The sequence below is a fragment of the Mobula hypostoma genome, chromosome 4 (assembly GCF_963921235.1).
Source record: "Mobula hypostoma chromosome 4, sMobHyp1.1, whole genome shotgun sequence".
Classification (NCBI taxonomy): domain Eukaryota; kingdom Metazoa; phylum Chordata; class Chondrichthyes; order Myliobatiformes; family Myliobatidae; genus Mobula; species Mobula hypostoma.
In genome coordinates, this window is record NC_086100.1 from 72,242,864 (window position 1) to 72,261,937 (window position 19,074).

Consider the following 19,074-nt stretch of genomic DNA (forward strand, 5'->3'; position numbering starts at 1 on the left):
GATCTGGCAATCTCATGGGACCACTCACAACTTTGGACTTCATCAAGGCAATGGATTTCGTGGGCAGGATCGAGACAGAAGAATGATCACCACGTCCTTCCTCCCCTGCAATTTTTGCCATCTTCAGTGCATCATTTTTATGTAGCTTGAGAGTGACTCTTATAGGGCAGAGTCCTTTAAGGTTTGCTGATCTACCCTGAGCACTACTGAGTGAAGAAATAGCGAGATATCTGTCATTGGGAAGCACTCAATTCTAGTTCCAGTGCAAATAAAATCTTGATCCTCTCCTCAGCCAACTTCACTTTCTTTTTTGGGAAAGGGCTAAGTCTTCGCCTTAATGCTTTGACAAATTAGTGCATCAGTAGTAAGTGTGACTCATTTTCTAAATGACAATCACTTGGTTTGTTCTCTCAGCTTGGAGATTCCTTTGTTCTCGTGTTGCACTGCTAGTTAACTCAACCATTCAGTTTTAGTTTGGGCAAAAACAAAATCAAGCTAAAGGATGGACCAAGTCTATCTGATGACCTCCACCATTAGGGATCCTGCTACAGGAAATGCTCTTAAAACAGGCAATGGGTCTCTGGTGGTGTTACAAGCCGTGCTGGTTCTAACAATGCATTTCTTTTTTGGCTGATAATGGAAAACAACTGGTCCTGACACAGACACACCCAGATATCAGCAGAATATTATATAAACCAAGTAAGTCTCACACAGAATAGAAGATCTATACTACCAATTTTTTTACACCTGTGCCTCAGGAGCAATAAACGTTATCTCACAAATCTAATTTATTCCTGAGCACAGTGTTTATTTCTGTGTGTCTGTGCACAAGCATCAATGGCCTTGGAGAAGTCACTGCACAGATGAACAAGCCACTGATAGCAAGCATTAGGAAGGTGTAATGATGCCGCAAAGCAGCTGGAAGGAAATAGAAAAAGGTCAAGCACTAAATTAGTAAATTAGAGAAAAAAAATAACCTGCAGACTGATGCACACAGCAGCCAAGCAAATAATATTTGTTAAATGTAGTGATGTAGGGAAGCAAATAGATATTTCGCTTGTCATGTATTTCTATGCAACTCATTATCATTTCTTTCCGTGTCATTTTAGATTCCTTGAAACAAGCTCAGAACAAAATGGAAATTCTCCAGCAAATGCTTCCGTATCCAGATTCAGGAATGTTTGGCATTTTGTTGAAAACATAGGTACAGCACTATGAATTATCAGTGTCTTGGAATATTTCAAGCTATTACTTCTATGCAATTTATAGAGGCTTTTGTCATTAGTTTCCTCCCTGAAATACAAGTATTCCGAACTCTGAGTAGATTTAAACATTCAATTTGTTTCTTAGTTCCTCACCCCCTATTTGTTTCCCACTCCCCTCTCTTTGATGGTTTTATAATGTGTATCAGTGAAACAAAGGCTGTTGACGTGGGGGAGTGTCTGAGCCAGACAATGTGTGGGAAGGTGAATTAACAATAGAACATAGTTATTAGTGCTAGGTGCTTCAGAAAGATAAATTTCCGTTGTGTGTGTGTTGCTTAAGTTTTCCTGCATTAACAGTTTCCAACCAATGAGGAGCAGAATTTTGTCCCAGATCTTCTGCTGAAAGCAGTGGAAACCAGACCCACATCACTGTCCCTGTGCTGGCCACCCGCTCCACTATCTGATGTCCAGCCAATTTGTACCCTAACACAGGCATGGCTGCAAATGGTCAGTAACGTCAGGTGTCTGTGCCAGCTCCTCTTATTGCTGCTAATTGTGCAATTAAGAGATGAAGCCTTGGGAGGCTGATAACTTGTGCCTTTATGATCAGCGCAGTGTAAAACATAATCATTTGTTATTACATTTCCAGAGAAAATCCTTTTCCAGGGCACTGTCCAGGCAAAATATATTGGGATCAAAGTCCTTTCTGATGAGATCCTGGGCAATGCAGAACATTGCATTGGTAACTGCTTGGCTGCAGGATTTAATGAAAAATTGACCTCGTCAGCATTGGACTCTGCTCTGAATTTTTGTCAGGGGTTAGTCCTGCAGGCTTCTCTCTTCTCAGATGTCCACACGCAGAGGAAGCTGTGTAAACTAAAGCCCTTCCCACTGTAAAGCTGTTTACATGTTAGGATCATTGAAAATTGAGGGTTTCCTATCCAATGCCATTTACAAATAATTAACATCTCCCACTTTACAACCCCACCATACCCCATCTCTGCTTCTCTCTAGACCTGGACAACTGATGCTGGACAAGAGGACTTTGCAGTAATGGAGTTACACCTCTTGGGATCACTTCTAATAACCACTGCTCTCCTGAACCCTCCACTGATCCCAGCCTCTCTCTCTCTCCAGCACCTGCAATTCATGGCTGGAGAAACCTTGCACTAACCCCTGGTAGCACTCAGAGAGTAATGCTAGAGCTGGTAAAGCAGAGATACCCAACAGTAAGTGTTCCCCTTCTGCAGTCTCCATAGAATACCCTGAGCAGTAGTACAGGAGCAGAAGATGTCACTGCAGGCTCATGCCAGAGCCATGCTCTGAGATTTCCATGTGGGTAACTACCAATAGGGATGTTGGTACCGATGCATTATTTTCATAACTGCTTTCAGAGAGAGGTTGTAATTTGCCAATTTCTCTCAGCATTCTCAGCATCCACCTTACATACAGACACACAGAGGCATACCATGTGCACAAACCACAAAAAAATGCACACAGCATATAAATGAATATACACAAACATATATACAGTCCATTCCACTTAAACACATATATATATAGAAACATACAAATGCCATCACACACACACACACACACACACACACACACACTCCTCCCCCAAGTTCCACTTAACTAGTTTTACTGCAAGGTATTTTTCATATTTTCCTAAAGTTAATCTTTTTTGGGGGAAATTTTTACCAAAGTGGCTTTCTTGATTCATGAGTCAGAAGGTTGTTATGCCAATCCCACTCAGGATTTAAACACATGATCCAAGCTGACACTTGTGGGTAGTTACTTAAATAAACCCTATTTACTGTTTATTTTCTCATTATTGTTTGCAGAACTTTACGGCACATGATTGACTGTTGTACATTACAGCAAGGAATGCGCTTCTTTAAGTGTACAATACTTCAGGATGACCTGAGGTTATGTCACACACTAAACTAGATGGTACTTAGTCTAACCCATATATCCTCAACTAGCCCCGCAACAGCAGTAACCTTTTATGAGAAATAGTAAAATAAAATTAGATAACAATTTATTCAAAAAGATAAAAGTTGACATCCCTTAAAACTTAACAGCTTTATTGAAAAATACCACACAATGTCTCTTACCAGGTCTTTCTGCATAAGAATTGCTTACTTATTTAAGCCATTAAGTCACAGCAATAAAGTAAAGCCAGTTTCATTATCATAATGCCAGAATTACAAAGGAGAACCGTGATTAGAGATTGCAAGTTTTGGTTGGGCATATTCCAGAGGTCATTACTCAGCGAAATCTAACTACAGTTATAAAGGGGGTAAGGAGGGGCAATGTGAAGTTAACGCCGGCATCAGAAAAATGCAGCATCTCATAAGGTAGTTGGGAGAGGGAGTGTAAGTAGCATTTTAGCATCAGGGAGAAACATAGAGTTTTTCAACATATAACTGTTGCAGAGCATGTCTAATTATGTCTGAGAATTCTGCATGATATTGCACCTATATTTGTTGTAATATGATTTAGAAGGTTACATTAAAAAGTACAATTTGGGAGGGGTGGCTAACCCTAGTCCTCGCCCTCTCAGAAGCTAAGGTCTTGAAGGAATCTCGTACAGAAGATCTTTCAACTGGTATTTTCAAATGAGGTCAGCACATGGTCACATAGCATAAATATTGCAAGAGATTACCATTATCTGGGGCAATTCTCGGGTATGTGCTTGCTCAGTCAGGGTGCAAATTAGGAGGGTGGCGAGCATGTGATCTTCTCTGACCCTTACTAACCATCCTTAACTGGGAGAGCAGGGTGGCTGGGGAGTCTGGTGAAAGGGTGGCTTCCTTCAAAATATGAAGACATATTAATGAATCTTCTAATAGGGTCTTGGCTATTAGTTAGGCTGGCAATTCTGTTAACTTCTCTCCATCAACTTATTTCCAGTCAACTTACAAATCCCCCCATCAATATTTTCAAGGGAGAAGAAGACCTTTGGGCTTCCTCTAGCCCGATCTTTCGCACTGATCCCTTTACCACATTTTCAGTCAGAAGCTCCTCCCCAAGTATCCTCCCACAAAGGGAACTTCTCCACAAGGTGGCACTGTTTCCAAGTTTCCAAGGGTAACTGCCCCCACAAGTCTGACACCTTCCCAAGTGTAGACGATGCCAAAGGTAACTCCAGGGCAATGTCAGTGCCCAACATGTATCCAGGCCAGATTTTTATTGATTCTACTGCAGCATTACCAAAGGTAAAGGAAGTAGAGCCTAGAGTGCTGAGTATTTGTCTTGAGGCATTTATTTTTGTTTATGTTTTATTGACCTTTCCTTTCTCCTTTATTGATTACCCCAGTGATAAAATTCATGAAAAACATAGCAGGACTGGTGGTGACATATTAATTAGGTATCCAGTGACTGAGACAAATTTTCTTAATGACATGAGCTTGTACCTGCTTCAAGACAGTTGAGAGAATGTAAATCCAAATTACTAAATAATTCTGGAATAAGCAGCTGTTGTCACTGTGAAACTACTGAAGTGTCTTAAAGAATTTGCTTCTGTAATAATTCTGAGGGAGGGAAATCGCTATCCCATCTCTGAAATGACCTAACAAGCTAATGCTGGTCAGGTTGGGTGGAAATAATGGGTAGAAAATAAAAGCTGCATTTGCCAGAAATGCTTAAATTCTGTGAATAAATGAATGAAAGGAACTCAACTGGAAAGATGAATGAATAATCAGATTTTGGCCATGAACTTGGGAAATGGGAAGCACAAATAATTGGTCTACATGATTACGTTTTCTTTCGTTCCCCTGTGGGAGAGATCTTTGTCATTGTTGATTTCATTTTAATGATAGCAGTTGTTAACTGAAGACCATTCAACATATTAAGGTCAAAAGTAAGAATATTGATTTCTTTGTCTGCTGTTTCTTTTGACTTAACAGGTTCCCTTCACTTGACAGCCTGTTGAGGGTCCTAGTTACTATCACACAGAATGCTTCTAAGTTTAGTTAGTCAAAGGCATCAAATGCTGAAAAAAAAGCTAATGCACTAATTTGTCTAATCCTAGAACTCCTGTATCAGGAATATCGGGAAAAGAGTACGTATCAAGAGATTGAGACAAGACGCATGCAGGATTGCACTGAAAAGAACAGATCAGAGTTTGCAAATGAAGCCAAGCCTCAGGAAGTAAAAACTGACTCCAGTATTGCCACTCAAGTGCCATCACAACCAGTTAAACTCAGTCCGAGTACAAATAATTTGGGCATGAAATTATGGCAGAACACAGAGAAAGTAAGAAACAGCACAGTGTTGAGTACTCTCAGTCGCAAGGAAATTAAACTCCAGGAGGTAAGAAAGACAAATAAAAATACGACCCGTGAGTAGCTTTCTATTTCAATATGCTATTCATTCCAGAATCCCTATGATTATTCTGTAAAATGTTTCTGTGGATTAATTTCATAACTTTACAAAATCCAACAGTGCAAAGTGAATAAAATTACACATCTGAAAAGTTAGGTTTTTTGGTCTACAAATTAAATCTGTACTGTGAGCACTGTAAATTTTTTTAAATCGTATAGCAATATCGGAAACAAAACTTAAAGAAAGAAGTTTTTATTGGTTATATAGCAATAATGCAAAATACTCCAACAGTATTTCCAAACCCATCTTCCAAACTGACGTCTTCCACCATGAAAAGGCAAGAGCCGTAGGTTTCTGGGAACAAGATTCCCCTCACAGATGTACACCACATGGAACATATCACTGTTCTTTCAATGTTACTGGGTCTTAAGTCCTGGAACAAACTGCCTTGGGAGCACTATAGCAATATCTTCATCAGAAGTACTGCAGTGGTTCAAGCGGAAGGCTTACTCATCATCTTCCCAAGGGCAGCAGGCATCCCTTGTATCCTGAAAAAGTGCTGGAAAGATGCAATCAAGCTGGTGGCTAGTTAAAGGTCTGGACTGGCTTGAGTTATTTTTCCAAAAGATCCTGTAACTTATTTCAAATTTGTCTGGTGACAAATCTGATGATCTAGGCTTTGTACTGTTCTGGGTTCTCTACATTTCGTGCAATATCCCATGTCTTCGCTACTAACATCGGTTTTACTTTAACATTCCTAACAAAAATCTTTTGTTTTATTTCTTGAAATAATTTTTAATTTATTTAAATATAGTGATTTAACAGTTTATCAGCTAACAAGGGGAAAAATGCTGATCTATATAATTTGCTTCAAAATTAAGAACACATGAATTTTATAATCATGACATACTGTACATATATGGGAACAATTAGAAATGTCCCTTTCAGTAGTGTTATTTAGAAATAATCAAAATATATCCTGTAGAGATTCTGATTATACCAAGCATTTACGAACAGGTAGTATTAAACCTCACACTTACTCTAGACTCATTGAGGTTTGGGAAACTATGGCAAGTGTGCTCAAGATAGCACATGCAATAATTTTGCTTGCATACGGCATGCAGTGCCACCTCTCAATTGTTTAACCCCACCCACAAAAAAAAACATAATGATTATCTTTACTGCCAAATGTAGCAGTGAATGATTTTTTTTACCACCAGAGAACAGAGAGATGCTTTCACAGGAAACGTCTCATGCCAGCTTGGCACCTGCTAGACCGTTGCAAGAATAAGTGACATTGAATGATATGTTTTGAAATCGTTGTGTATAGATTAGTGTTTAGAAAGGGAACAGTCACAATAACAATTTTATTTAGATATGATGTTATTTTTCAATGTCTTTTTAAAAGATTATGTTAATAATTTTTGAAAAACTTTATTTCATTCAGTTTACATTATACCTTTATTAATAGGAAAACTGTGAATACAACCTAAAATTGGCAATAAACTTCTAAAATATTCACTTGCACACCATGGTAATTTTGAGCAGAGATCTTCATTGATTCATGAATTAGTAACAATAATTATAGACTTTTTTTTAAAGAAAAGAGGATGAGTCCATAATTGTTGTTACTAATCCATTAATCAATGATAAACTCTGCTCAAGATTACCACATCAAGCAAGGGAATATTTTCAAAAGATTATCTCCAAATTGGGAGCACACTCTCAAAAAGTTCACCACTCCTCCTCTCGAGGTTTGTTTGATGATGTTTATGTAAAAATAAATGACAGTAGGTGAACAAAGTTCACTACAGAATGGCAACACAACACGTGAGTTATGTGTCAACTATTTATATTTTATATATATTTGATATGGGAGTCTACACGTTTACAGTTGAAAATCAAGAGGAGCTCAAACTTCCCATGCTGAGATCACCAACCAAGCCAATATCACCAGGTGCAATGGTCCACACTGCAAACAGTGTCCTCTCTTTTAATCCCAGTACCTACCTGGTGCATCTGATGGTCCCTCATCACTCTGAATTCTTGCTGTTACTTTGAAAATTCTCAGCTGCCCTGCGCATCATATTTGGAAATCCGAACAAAACAGTAGCATGGAAGAGAAGTCTGAATAAGGAATGAAAAATAAATTAGAAGGAAAAAAGGAGTTTTTCCAAATGTGAGTGGAGAAGTCCTGAAAACAAGAAGAAGAGTTTGGCTGCTTTTTGTAAACTGGGCGTGGGGGTAAAGAAAATGACTTCTGGTGAAGTACAAACTGCTTCAATATTCCACAGTACAAACAATGGAATTATGTGTACACCTGCTCTAAAGATAAATTGGACTTGGAATTGATTTATTATTGTCACATGTACGAGATACAGTGACAAGCTTGTCTTCAATACTACTCTAAAAGATCAGACCAATACAGAGTGCATTAAGGTAGAACAAGGTAAAACAATAACAATGCAGAATGAAATGTACTAGTGACAGAGGAAGTACAGTGAAGGTAAACAGTAAGGTGCAAGATCAGAATGAGGTAGATTGTGAGGTCAAGAGTCTAACTTATACTAGGGATCTATATATTATTCTTATACCAGCACTTTATTGATGCAGCAAGAAGATAGGCAGAGTCAATAGAGGGGAGAGCTGCTTTCCATAATGTGCTGAACTGTGTCCACAATTCTCTGCAGTTTCTTGTAGTCATGTGCAGAGGTGTTGACATACCAAGATGCTACACATCAGACAGGGTGTTTTTTATGAGCATACCCATTGTAATCAATATGTGGGATCTTAGCTATTCATTTAGTGAAATGCTTCTAAAATAAGGAATGTTTTGGGGCATATATGACTATATGATATATATGTACAATATCTGAAATACATTTTACGGAAATGTTTGTTTGATGATGAACTTCAATGAAAATGAATTACAAAAAAAAGAATACAGCAGCTAAAGCAAGGCAACCAACAGCATTAAATTTTGGCATGATACTCATATTCATTGCATTTTCTTTAGGCAATGTTTGAGCTTGTCACATCCGAAGCTTCTTACTACAAGAGTCTGGAGATCTTGATTTTCCACTTCATGAAATCTGAGCAACTCAGTGAGACACTCACTCCCATTGAGAAACATCATATTTTCTCCAACATCCTTGAAATCAAAGCAGCTAGTGAAAGGTAAGTGAGGAGCACCAAGTCTTCTAAATCTATGACTTGGCAAAGATTTTCATTAGTTTAATTTGTAGTGAAATGTTTCATTATGGATAAATCATATTTTGAATAGTGAAACCCAGAATCTTTTGAGTTAGTGGTGAAGAGGAGATCACTAAACAAACTGTTATCCACTATGGACAATCTGGCACATCCTCTCCTTGACCTACTGAATAAACAGCGGAGTACCTTTTCGAACAGACTCATTCAGCTCTGCTGTCAAAAAGATTGTTACAGAAAATCTTTCCTATCAAGTGCAATAAGCATATACAACAGTTCATCCCTGTGCGACAGGAGAATACACATCATGGTACAATAGTCTCCGCTTTATTTTTTCGTAGATTATTATCGCACATTGGTAGATTATTAATGTGTATACTGTTATTCTGTACTTTATTATTAGTTAAGTCTGCACCCTGCTAAGTGTGTTTTTAAATATTGCTGCTGTAACAAAATAATTTCCCGCTCGAGATCAATAAACTACTACTTATTATTATTATTAACTTCAAAGGATTCAAAGTACATTTATTATGAAAGTGTGTACACGGTATACAACCTGAGATACACCTTCTCTCACATCTGAGTTAATCCTTGATATATTTTGAGGTAGATCAAAGAATTATCTATGGCTTTGTTAATATCAATCTACCAGCATCCAAATTTGTACAGATTACCAAGGCATTGAGTTGCTATTTGTGGCATTGCCTCTGCCTCAAAAATATTATGATTGGCCTGAAGTGAAATGAGTTATGTAAAGACTACTTGAGAATAATAATTTAGAGGATGAATTGCAAGATTAGTAATGCAGAGACCTGTTAATTACCTAGATGTACAAGTTCAAATCCGACCACAACACCTGGGAAATCAAATTCAATTAACTAAATAATTGATACACAGATACAACCCATTTATAAGCTGAACAATCAGTACTTCAGTATAACAGAGTACTACTTGGAAATGGTGCTAAGAGAACCAAGGGCACAAAATGTGCCCTGGGTAAGTCATAGACAGCTTATGACATAGAAGTGGCCAGCTGCCTCAATGCGTCTGTGCCAAAAATCCTCTCCAGTCCAATCCCATCTTCGAGTACTGGGTTATTGGCCCTGAAATCCAAGTACTTAAGAAATGTGATGAAGGTATTTGCTTCTACCATCCATTTAGGAAGTAAGTTCCAGAATCCTATGTTTGGAGCGAAAAATCTTTCCCTCATCTCCCCCTGATTCTTCTACAAATGATTGTGGTTGTTGGAAATTCATCAGAATATTACTCTTGGAAGTTTCTCAGGGCAATGTTCAACCATCTTCAGTTGCTTCATCAATGACCTTCCTTCCATTGTAAGGTCAGGACTAGGGATGGATGCAGATGATTGCGTGATGTTCCATTCAGCTTGTAACTCCTGTGAGAATGAAGCAGACTAGTTCTACTGTATGTCCGTGTTGTGCCAGTAGTGGAGGGCGGGAACAACTGTGTTGATGAATAGGTCACCAGTCAATCAGGCTACTTCAGTTTGGATCATGTTGAGCTTTTGAGTTTTGATAGGCAAGTGGAGAGTATCATGTCACATTCCTGATTTGCGGATAGTGGAGTCAGACAGCCAGCCATTCATTGCAGGAATTGTATATGGTCTAAAATACAGAAGCCTGAAATACCCAGTCAAAGCCATGGCAGCTGAAAAATTTAAATTAATTTGACACAATTTAAATTATCATATGAAACAAAATATATTATGGTTAATTATGCTTGGGGAAACTCAGGCTAGAGTCTTTCATGTACAGAAATGTGCTGTCCTTATACAATCTGACCTCGGGTGACTCCAAACCAACCGATGTGGTTAACATTGATGGATAGGTACCAGAATGGTATCTGCATTGAACGGTTTGTCTGAAGGTGAGGTAGTTCTGAAGTATGTCTTGGCCTCCACCTTTGCAGATGGGAAAATTCTTGTATTCTCTTGATCTTCAAGTTAATGACTGGACAAGGCCAAACTGAAGAGGATCCATAGATGATGGAATTGCTGAGTTCTGTTTACAGCTTCCACTATGCTCCAGTTACAGACAAAGACTCCTTCAACAGCACCGCCCAAACCCACAACCTTGACCTCCTGGGACTAGACAGCAAATAGTGGTGTCATACAATATCCCGTCAATCATTATCATGGCTAAGAAATGTATTTTCTGGCCCTTCATAACTACTTGATCAAAATCCCGAAGCTTCCTGCTTAACGCTAATCCTTTTCTAGATGGACTGGAGCAGTTTAGGGAAGACTAATGGTAAGGCAGTGAATGCTCGCTTTGTCAGCAGCTTTCGGAGCACTTCAATGAATGTAAAAGAAATTCTTAATGTATTTATGAAGGGAAATAATTCTGTTCTCCCACGCAGTATTTCACAATTTGAACTTTGTTCTTTTCATGTTGAGCTCTCCCAGCAAGATATCTGTCCAAAGGAATTCACAATTCTAAAATATTAAGCATAACAACAAAGGTCAAAAAACAAGTACCGACAAATGTGCAGATACCTCACAATCATTATCAGCAAACATCACTTTATGGATTATTTATTACTTTCAGATTCTTTCGTGACCTGGAGCACCGTGTGGAAGAGGACATCGTAATCTCGGATGTCTGTGATATCGTGTACGAACACACAGTTGGCTGCTTTAATGTCTACATCCCATATGTTACAAATCAGAGCTACCAAGAGGCGGCTTATCGACGATCAATGTATGTTTCACTGTTATTTTTGTGTCTGAAAGGCAGAGGGAAGCAATATTTATTCTAGAATGTGTGTTTCTTTGTTTGTGTGTGTGTGTCTATTTATGCCTGGGCACATGACTGGCTAATTGTACTAGCAGTCTAAAAATAGCTCTAATATCTCACCCAGACACATAACATTTTCTGGTGTTAATCTGAGGAAACAAATCTGAGTTTCAAAGAAACATGTTATTTTCTAAATACACAGCAGACCAGGCAACAATGGGATAAAGGAGATAAGGATTCATCTCTTAGGATTCTTCACTAGACTGCTTCTGATGATGTGTCATAAGACACAAGAAAGTAGGAACAGGAGAAGGCCACTCAACTTTCTAGACCTGCCCCACCATTCAATATAATCATGGGTGTTCCATGTTGACCTCAATTCCTTTTGTATGTTAATTCTCCATAACCCATTTCCTTGATCTTTCAATTAGTTATTTATCTCTGTCTTAAATATACCTAATAATGTGAAGGATTATACTTGGAGTATTGTCAACAATTTTGGGCCCCATATATCAGAACTCATGTGTTGTCATTGGAGAAAGTCTAGAGGAGATTCATGGGGATGATTCGGCCATCAAATGCCTGAGGCCATCAAACTTTACAACTCCTCCCTTGGAGGGTCAGACACCCTGAGCCAATGGGCTGGTCCTGGACTTATTTCCTGGCATAATTTACATATTACTATTTAATTATTTATGGCTTTATTACTATTTAATTATTTATGGTGCAATTATTAACAAAAACCAATTTCCCTCGGGATCAAAAAAGTATGACTATGACTATGATTCGGGAATGAAGGGGTTAACATATGAGGAGTGTTTGGCACCTTTGGGCCAATACTCACTGGAATTTAGGAGAGTGTAGGGGGATCTCATTAAGACCTACCAAACATTGAAAGGACTAGATAGGGTGGATGTGGAGAGGATGTTAGAATAGAGGTAAGGAGGAATTTTTTTTAGCCAGAGAGTAGTGATTCTGTGGAACGCTCTGCCACAGTCTGTGTGAGGCGAAGTCCGTGGGTATCAAAGGATATGGTGAGAAGGCAGGTGTATGAAGTTGAGTGGGATCAGCCATAATGGAATGGCAGAACAGTCTTGATGGGCTGAATGGCCTTATTCTGCTGCTATATCTTATGGTCTTATCTAATAATCTGAAAGACATGAAATATTAATGTGAATTATTCCCTCTCCTCAGAGAGAATCTGACCTGCTTAGCCTTCCCAGCATTTTACTAATTTTAGTTCAATTTTAGTGTCTGGGCTACTTACCTTCCCACATTGCAGGAAATGATATTTCCCATTTCTTTTGGAAATTATGGTAGTTCTGACAAGCAATGAGCATTGTTTTACTTGGTTAAATATCGTTGATGAGGAAAGAATTCTTGGGGTGTGCACCTTGACATTTCCCACTATAATGAAAAAGTTCAAAATGGAGCATTTAAAAATCAAAATTCTATATACAATGTAACAATTGCATTTGAAAATGCTGAATTTCATGGAATCACTCTTTAATTAGAATCCACCATGGTTCCAGAGTATGCATGCTGCTAACAAACTGTCCTTATGCATTTACCTATAGAGAGTGCATGACATGGTCCCCAATGCTTCAAATGTTTCGTGTTCCCCTTATTTCTAGATCTTCTGTCTGGCTTCAAACACCATCTGTCTTTTAAACACATTCTGGGTGAATGAGCCCGTGCATAATGTTTAGAGTTGTTTTGGGATACATATGTAGGAAACAAAAGCTCGAGTTATTGGGTCATTGAATGAAAGGATGTTGCTGAAATTCATACTAGCATTGTTTCTCATTTTACAGAGCTGTTACCTTGGTTTTAACCTGGAGGTAAATATTGTAAAGAGGTTGTCTTGAGATATAAAGTTTAGTTTCTGCTAAACCCAACTGCAAGTTTCCTTCCAATGGAGTTTCCAGCTGCCAACAGCCTGAGGGCTGGTCTGAAATATTTTGGCCAGAAACTCTACTTCAACAGTTTATAAAGAAGCATTAAAGCAGGGACCAACAGGCTACAGGACAGCTTCTTTCTACAAGCCATTAGACTTTTAAATTCACATGTCTCTACATTCCAACAGTCATAACACAAAGGTTTTCACTCCCTCACATTGTAGGATGGATATAAAATTAAAATAAATTCTAAATTGCTGAGGCCTGCAAGTGTTGGTAAATAGTTGAGGCTGTAGATTACTGAAGGTACATATAGTGATGGGGTGGTGCGAGGGACAATAGAAGTCAGATAATGCAAAGGAATGGTTAACTCAGGAGACCCTGCTGCATGAAGAGAGACTCGATTGTTGTAGAGAACAGATGGTAGTTGGGGCAGAGAGTGGCTGAACAAAAGTGTAATTTACAGGAAGAGTGCTTGATCCGGAGGAAACACTCCTGCTCTTTCTGACTAACACAGCATTGCAGAGCTTGTGAAAATTATACAACTACAGCTGTTCTCGCCTCCTTTCAATTGTCAGGTTTACTAATCCCTCAGGAGCAAGTTGCCAGTGGGCCAAAATGTAACAATTGTTAAAAAACCTGAGCCATAATATTGAAAAGCCCACTTCCTGAGACTGGATTAGCTGCCCGCCTCTCAAAACGCCTCCATTAAAACCCAAGGTGGGCATATTTGAGATTGAGTTCTGTTCCACAGGATTTGCAGATTTAACCTCTGGCATGACACTGCACCTTCTTATTTAAAGGGAGAATAACCTTCAGTTTCGTAATGTGATGGCTGAACTCGAGAAAGACCCGAAATGTAGAGGACTTCCCTTTCCCTCCTTTCTCATCCTGCCTTTTCAAAGGATAACTCGTTTAAAGCTACTGGTACAGGTAACAACCCAAGAACATCTTATGGAGATATTTCATTGCCTATTAGTGTGGTGATCATTACTTTATATGACAAGGGCAATCATTCATTTCATGGGGCATCAATAATACATTACTCCAAATTGCTGAATTGGGTCAAGTACCTCTCCACTTCTACACTGCACAGTAAAATGTAATTTAACAAAAAGCTATTAAATGTTATGGATGTGTAAATATTTCACAACCATTGAAAATAATATATATATTTTAAAATTATTTAATGAAGGTTTCCCTTCACACGGAGCACAGTCAGACGTAACGTGAACATTTTGTTGCTTAAAGCTTATTTAATAGATCACTCATTTTGCAAAGGGATTGTGTCATGTTCATAAAATTCATATGCAAGAAGTTGCAACTTTTTAAAAATAATTAACATAATTTTGATTTGTCTGTGAACTGAAACCACTTAAATATCTGAGAATTATTCTCAGTAAGGCCAGCTATCATTTTACTACCACTTATTGTGGTTGAATAAGATCATTCCTTCTTAACTGTAAGATACAGTCATGTCCTCCCTGATCTGGGAGGGAATGTAGTACGCGTGGAGCCTTTCCTTTGGTCCACTAAGCACTGATATTTGTTCAAAAAAGTTACAAATCATCAAAACTTTGAAGAATTTGATGCCGAGTAATTTATGTCTCTGAATACAATTTTGTTCATCAGAATATCTTGAAAATAGCTGAAGAAGAGTCAAAGAGAGAAAGCACAGCCGTGAGGGCACATAGAGAAATTGAAAAGGTACAAGATTAACCTCTCTTAACAGTTTAAATTGACCTTCTTTCCTCACTCCTTTTTTATGGTATTACCTTTGGGAAATAAATGTGTACAAATCTCCTAATATTCTTTGTAAATCTCCTGATATTCACTGTCGTGAATTCCAGTGTTCGGTTGTTCTTCCTCTTTTCTATTCTTTTCTTCGTTACATCTTTCATGCAAGTATTTATCATTCTTGATTACATGCGTTAGTGTTTTTTGTATGTGACAAAGGCATCACACTATATTGTGAAGAACTGTGACAACATACATATAAGCAACACACATCAAAGTTGCTGGTGAACGCAGCAGACCAGGCAGCATCTCCAGGAAGAGGTACAGTCGATGTTTCAGGCCGAGACCCTTCGTCAGGACTAACTGAAAGAAGAGCTAGTAGGAGATTTGAAAGTGGGAGGGGGAGGGGGAGATCCAAAATGATAGGAGAAGACAGGAGGGGGAGGGATGGAGCCAAGAGCTGGACAGGTGATTGGCAAAAGGGATATGAGAGAATCATGGGAAGGGAGGCCCAGGGAGAAAGAAAAGGGGAAGGGGGGGAAAAACCCAGAGGATGGGCAAGGGGTGTAGTGAGAGGGACAGAGGGAGAAAAGGGAGAGAGAGAGAAAGAATGTGTGTATATAAATAGATAATGGATGAGGTACCAGGGGGAAGTGGGGCATTAGCGGAAGTTTGAGAAGTCAATGTTCATGCCATCAGGTTGGAGGCTACCCAGACGGAATATAAGGTGTTGTTCCTCCAACCTGAGTGTGGCTTCATCTTTATAGTAGTGGAGGCCGTGGATAGACATATCAGAATGGGAATGGGACGTGGAATTAAAATGTGTGGCCACTGGGAGATCCTGCTTTCTCTTGCAGACAGAGTGCTCTGAGAAATCAGGACCTTCCAGTGGCCACACATTTTAATTCCACATCCCATTCCCATTCTGATATGTCTATCCATGGACTCCTCTACTGTAAAGATGAAGCCACACTCAGGTTGGAGGAATAACACCTTAAATTCCGTCTGGGTAGCCTCCAACCTGATGGCATGAACATTGACTTCTCTTACTTCCGCTAATGCCCCACTTCCCCCTGGTACCCCATCTGTTATTTATTTATATACACACATTCTTTCTCTCTCTCTCCCTTTTCTCCCTATGTCCCTCTGACTATACCCCTTGCCTATCCTCTGGGTTTACCCCCCCTCCCCCTTTTCCTTCTCCCTGGGCCTCCTGTCCCATAATCCTCTCATATCCCTTTTGCCAATCACCTGTCCAGCTCTTGGCTCCATCCCTCCCCCTCCTGTCTTCTCCTATCATTTTGGATCTCCCCCTCCCCCTCCCACTTTCAAATCTCTTACTAGCTCTTCTTTCAGTTAGTCCTGACGAAGTGTCTCGGCCTGAAACGTCGACTGTACCTCTTCCAAGAGATGCTGCCTGGCCTGCTGCGTTCACCAGCAACTTTGATGTGTGTTGCTTGAATTTCCAGCATCTGCAGAATTCCTCGTGTTTGCATTTTTAAACATACATATATGTTATTTCATTAAGATCTCCACTTGAGCACTACATGCACCTCTTTAGAACTTATTTCTGATCGTATGTGATATTTGATTAGGAAATCTCCGAGACAAGGGAAAAGGGAAAAACTGTATGTAAGCTAGCATTTAATCCATATATTTTACAGGCAAATTAGTTCACAGACAGAAAGGAAAATACGGATTTTGGTAAATATTAATTAAAATAGAGAAAGCTGAAAATAATAAGGTCAGACAGCATCTGTGGAGAGAGAAAAACAGTTAATATTTCAGCAGGAAAACGAAGAAATTAAATGTGTTTTAAGTTGTAGAGAAGGATGTAATATGGGGAACTAATAGATGAAAAAGACTGAGAGACATAATGGTTGTGTTGGTAAATAAGAGAGGGTGACTGGGATTCATTGAGCAAGCTGATCTGTCTGGAGGGGATGTAAATAAAAGACCATGAACGTGAACAGAGAAGGAGAAAATAAAGACATTTCCATGCAGGAAGTGTGGGATAGCTGTCAGTAACCTGAAATAATGCAGAGAATACTGGAAATACCCAGCAGTTGGGCAGCATCTATGAGAGCTAAAGACTTGTTATCAGAACTGGGTCATATATTTCTCTTTCAGAATTACAGCACCTGCGGTGTTTTACTTCACACAGATCAATCTATCCTTTTTATGTTCTTACTCCCTGTCTGTTCTCATTCATCTCCTTTCACCTACATCTTTTCCAGGATGATCAACTGTGACTAACAAACCTTTACTGCCCTCTTTCAGCTGACATCACCACCGCTCGTGTCATTCAGTTGCTCTTGATATTCCATGGCTTTCTCCATCTTCTCAGTATCATAAAACAGATTTGACTTTTAACTCTCTTAATGCCAAATACCTCCAGCATTCTCTAATTATATTTCAGATTTCTAGCTGCTGATTTTTTTTTTGCTTTTTAATTGCAGATTATTTTAATCCTCACTTTATCCTGTGCAAACTTGTTAAGGCAATATTGCTCGCTAATAGTTGGTAGATTCCATATTAAATACTCAGGAAATCAAGATTGTATCTGAATGACCAAGTGCCACAATATACCAAAGCCTTGTTTCATGTTTGGCTAAATGATGATTAGTGAGGTAATTATGAGGAGGGACTGTTTCTGGCTTTGTATGTTGGTAGTGAATTCCTTTTAGTGCGTCCTCATTTTGCTCCAATGGACTGGTGTGAGTTAATTCCTTTTCAATTAGTAAGTGGGTTAAATTATTTTTTCTTCTGTCTGATATTTAAAAGCAAGTATCTCACAACTAATAAATAAAAATGGTCCCACAATAGTAGAACATACATAGAATAGTAGAGCACAGAATAGACCCTTTGGCCCATGATATTTACAATGAACACAATGCTGTATTGTTGGCATGTGGCCAAGTGGTTAAGGCATCGGTCTAGTGATCTGAAGGTCGCTAGTTCAAGCCTCAGCTGAGGCAGTGTTTCGTGTCCTTGTGTAAGGCACTTAACCACACATTGCTCTGCGACGATACCGGTGCCAAGCTGTATCGGCCCTAGCGTCCTTCCCTTGCACAACATCGGTGGCGTGGAGAAACATAGAAACATAGAAACATAGAAAATAGGTGCAGGAGTAGGCCATTCGGCCCTTCGAGCCTGCACCGCCATTTATTATGATCATGGCTGATCATTCAACTCAGAACCCCGCCCCAGCCTTCCCTCCATACCCCCTGACCCCCGTAGCCACAAGGGCCATATCTAACTCCCTCTTAAATATAGCCAATGAACTGGCCTCAACAGTTTCCTGTGGCAGAGAATTCCACAGATTCACCACTCTCTGTGTGAAGAAGTTTTTCCTAATCTCGGTCCTAAAAGGCTTCCCCTCTATCCTCAAACTGTGACCCCTCGTTCTGGACTTCCCAACATCGGGAACAATCTTCCTGCATCTAGCCTGTCCAACCCCTTTAGGATCTTATACGTTTCAATCAGATCCCCCCTCAATCTTCTAAATTCCAACGAGTACAAGCCCAATTCATCCAGTCTTTCTTCATATGAAAGTCCTGCCATCCCAGGAATCAATCTGCTGAACCTTCTTTGTACTCCCTCTATGGCAAAGATGTCTTTCCTCAGATTAGGGGACCAAAACTGCACACAATACTCCAGGTGTGGTCTCACCAAGGCCTTGTACAACTGCAGTAGTACCTCCCTGCTCCTGTACTCGAATCCTCTTGCTATAAATGCCAGCATACCGTTCGCCTTTTTCACCGCCTGCTGTACCTGCATGCCCACTTTCAATGACTGGTGTATAATGACACCCAGGTCTCGTTGCACCTCCCCTTTTCCTAATCGGCCACCATTCAGATAATAATCTGTTTTCCTATTTTTGCCACCAAAGTGGATAACTTCACATTTATCCACATTAAATTGCATCTGCCATGAATT

The 19,074-nt window shown here is 39.3% G+C and overlaps 1 protein-coding gene across 5 annotated transcripts in view; it reads left to right on the plus strand.

Annotated features, from left to right (window-relative positions):
• The window catches only part of ngef (neuronal guanine nucleotide exchange factor), an 83,344-nt gene that overhangs the window by 37,307 nt on the left and 26,963 nt on the right, over nucleotides 1–19,074 (plus strand). For all 5 annotated transcript variants that reach the window (XM_063045975.1, XM_063045977.1, XM_063045978.1 and 2 more), the window contains 6 exons: nucleotides 1,110–1,204; nucleotides 5,242–5,522; nucleotides 8,551–8,711; nucleotides 11,312–11,464; nucleotides 14,202–14,331; nucleotides 15,031–15,105. In XM_063045975.1, coding sequence (XP_062902045.1) covers nucleotides 1,110–1,204; nucleotides 5,242–5,522; nucleotides 8,551–8,711; nucleotides 11,312–11,464; nucleotides 14,202–14,331; nucleotides 15,031–15,105 — 895 coding nt within the window. The remainder of the gene's footprint in view (nucleotides 1–1,109; nucleotides 1,205–5,241; nucleotides 5,523–8,550; nucleotides 8,712–11,311; nucleotides 11,465–14,201; nucleotides 14,332–15,030; nucleotides 15,106–19,074) is intronic.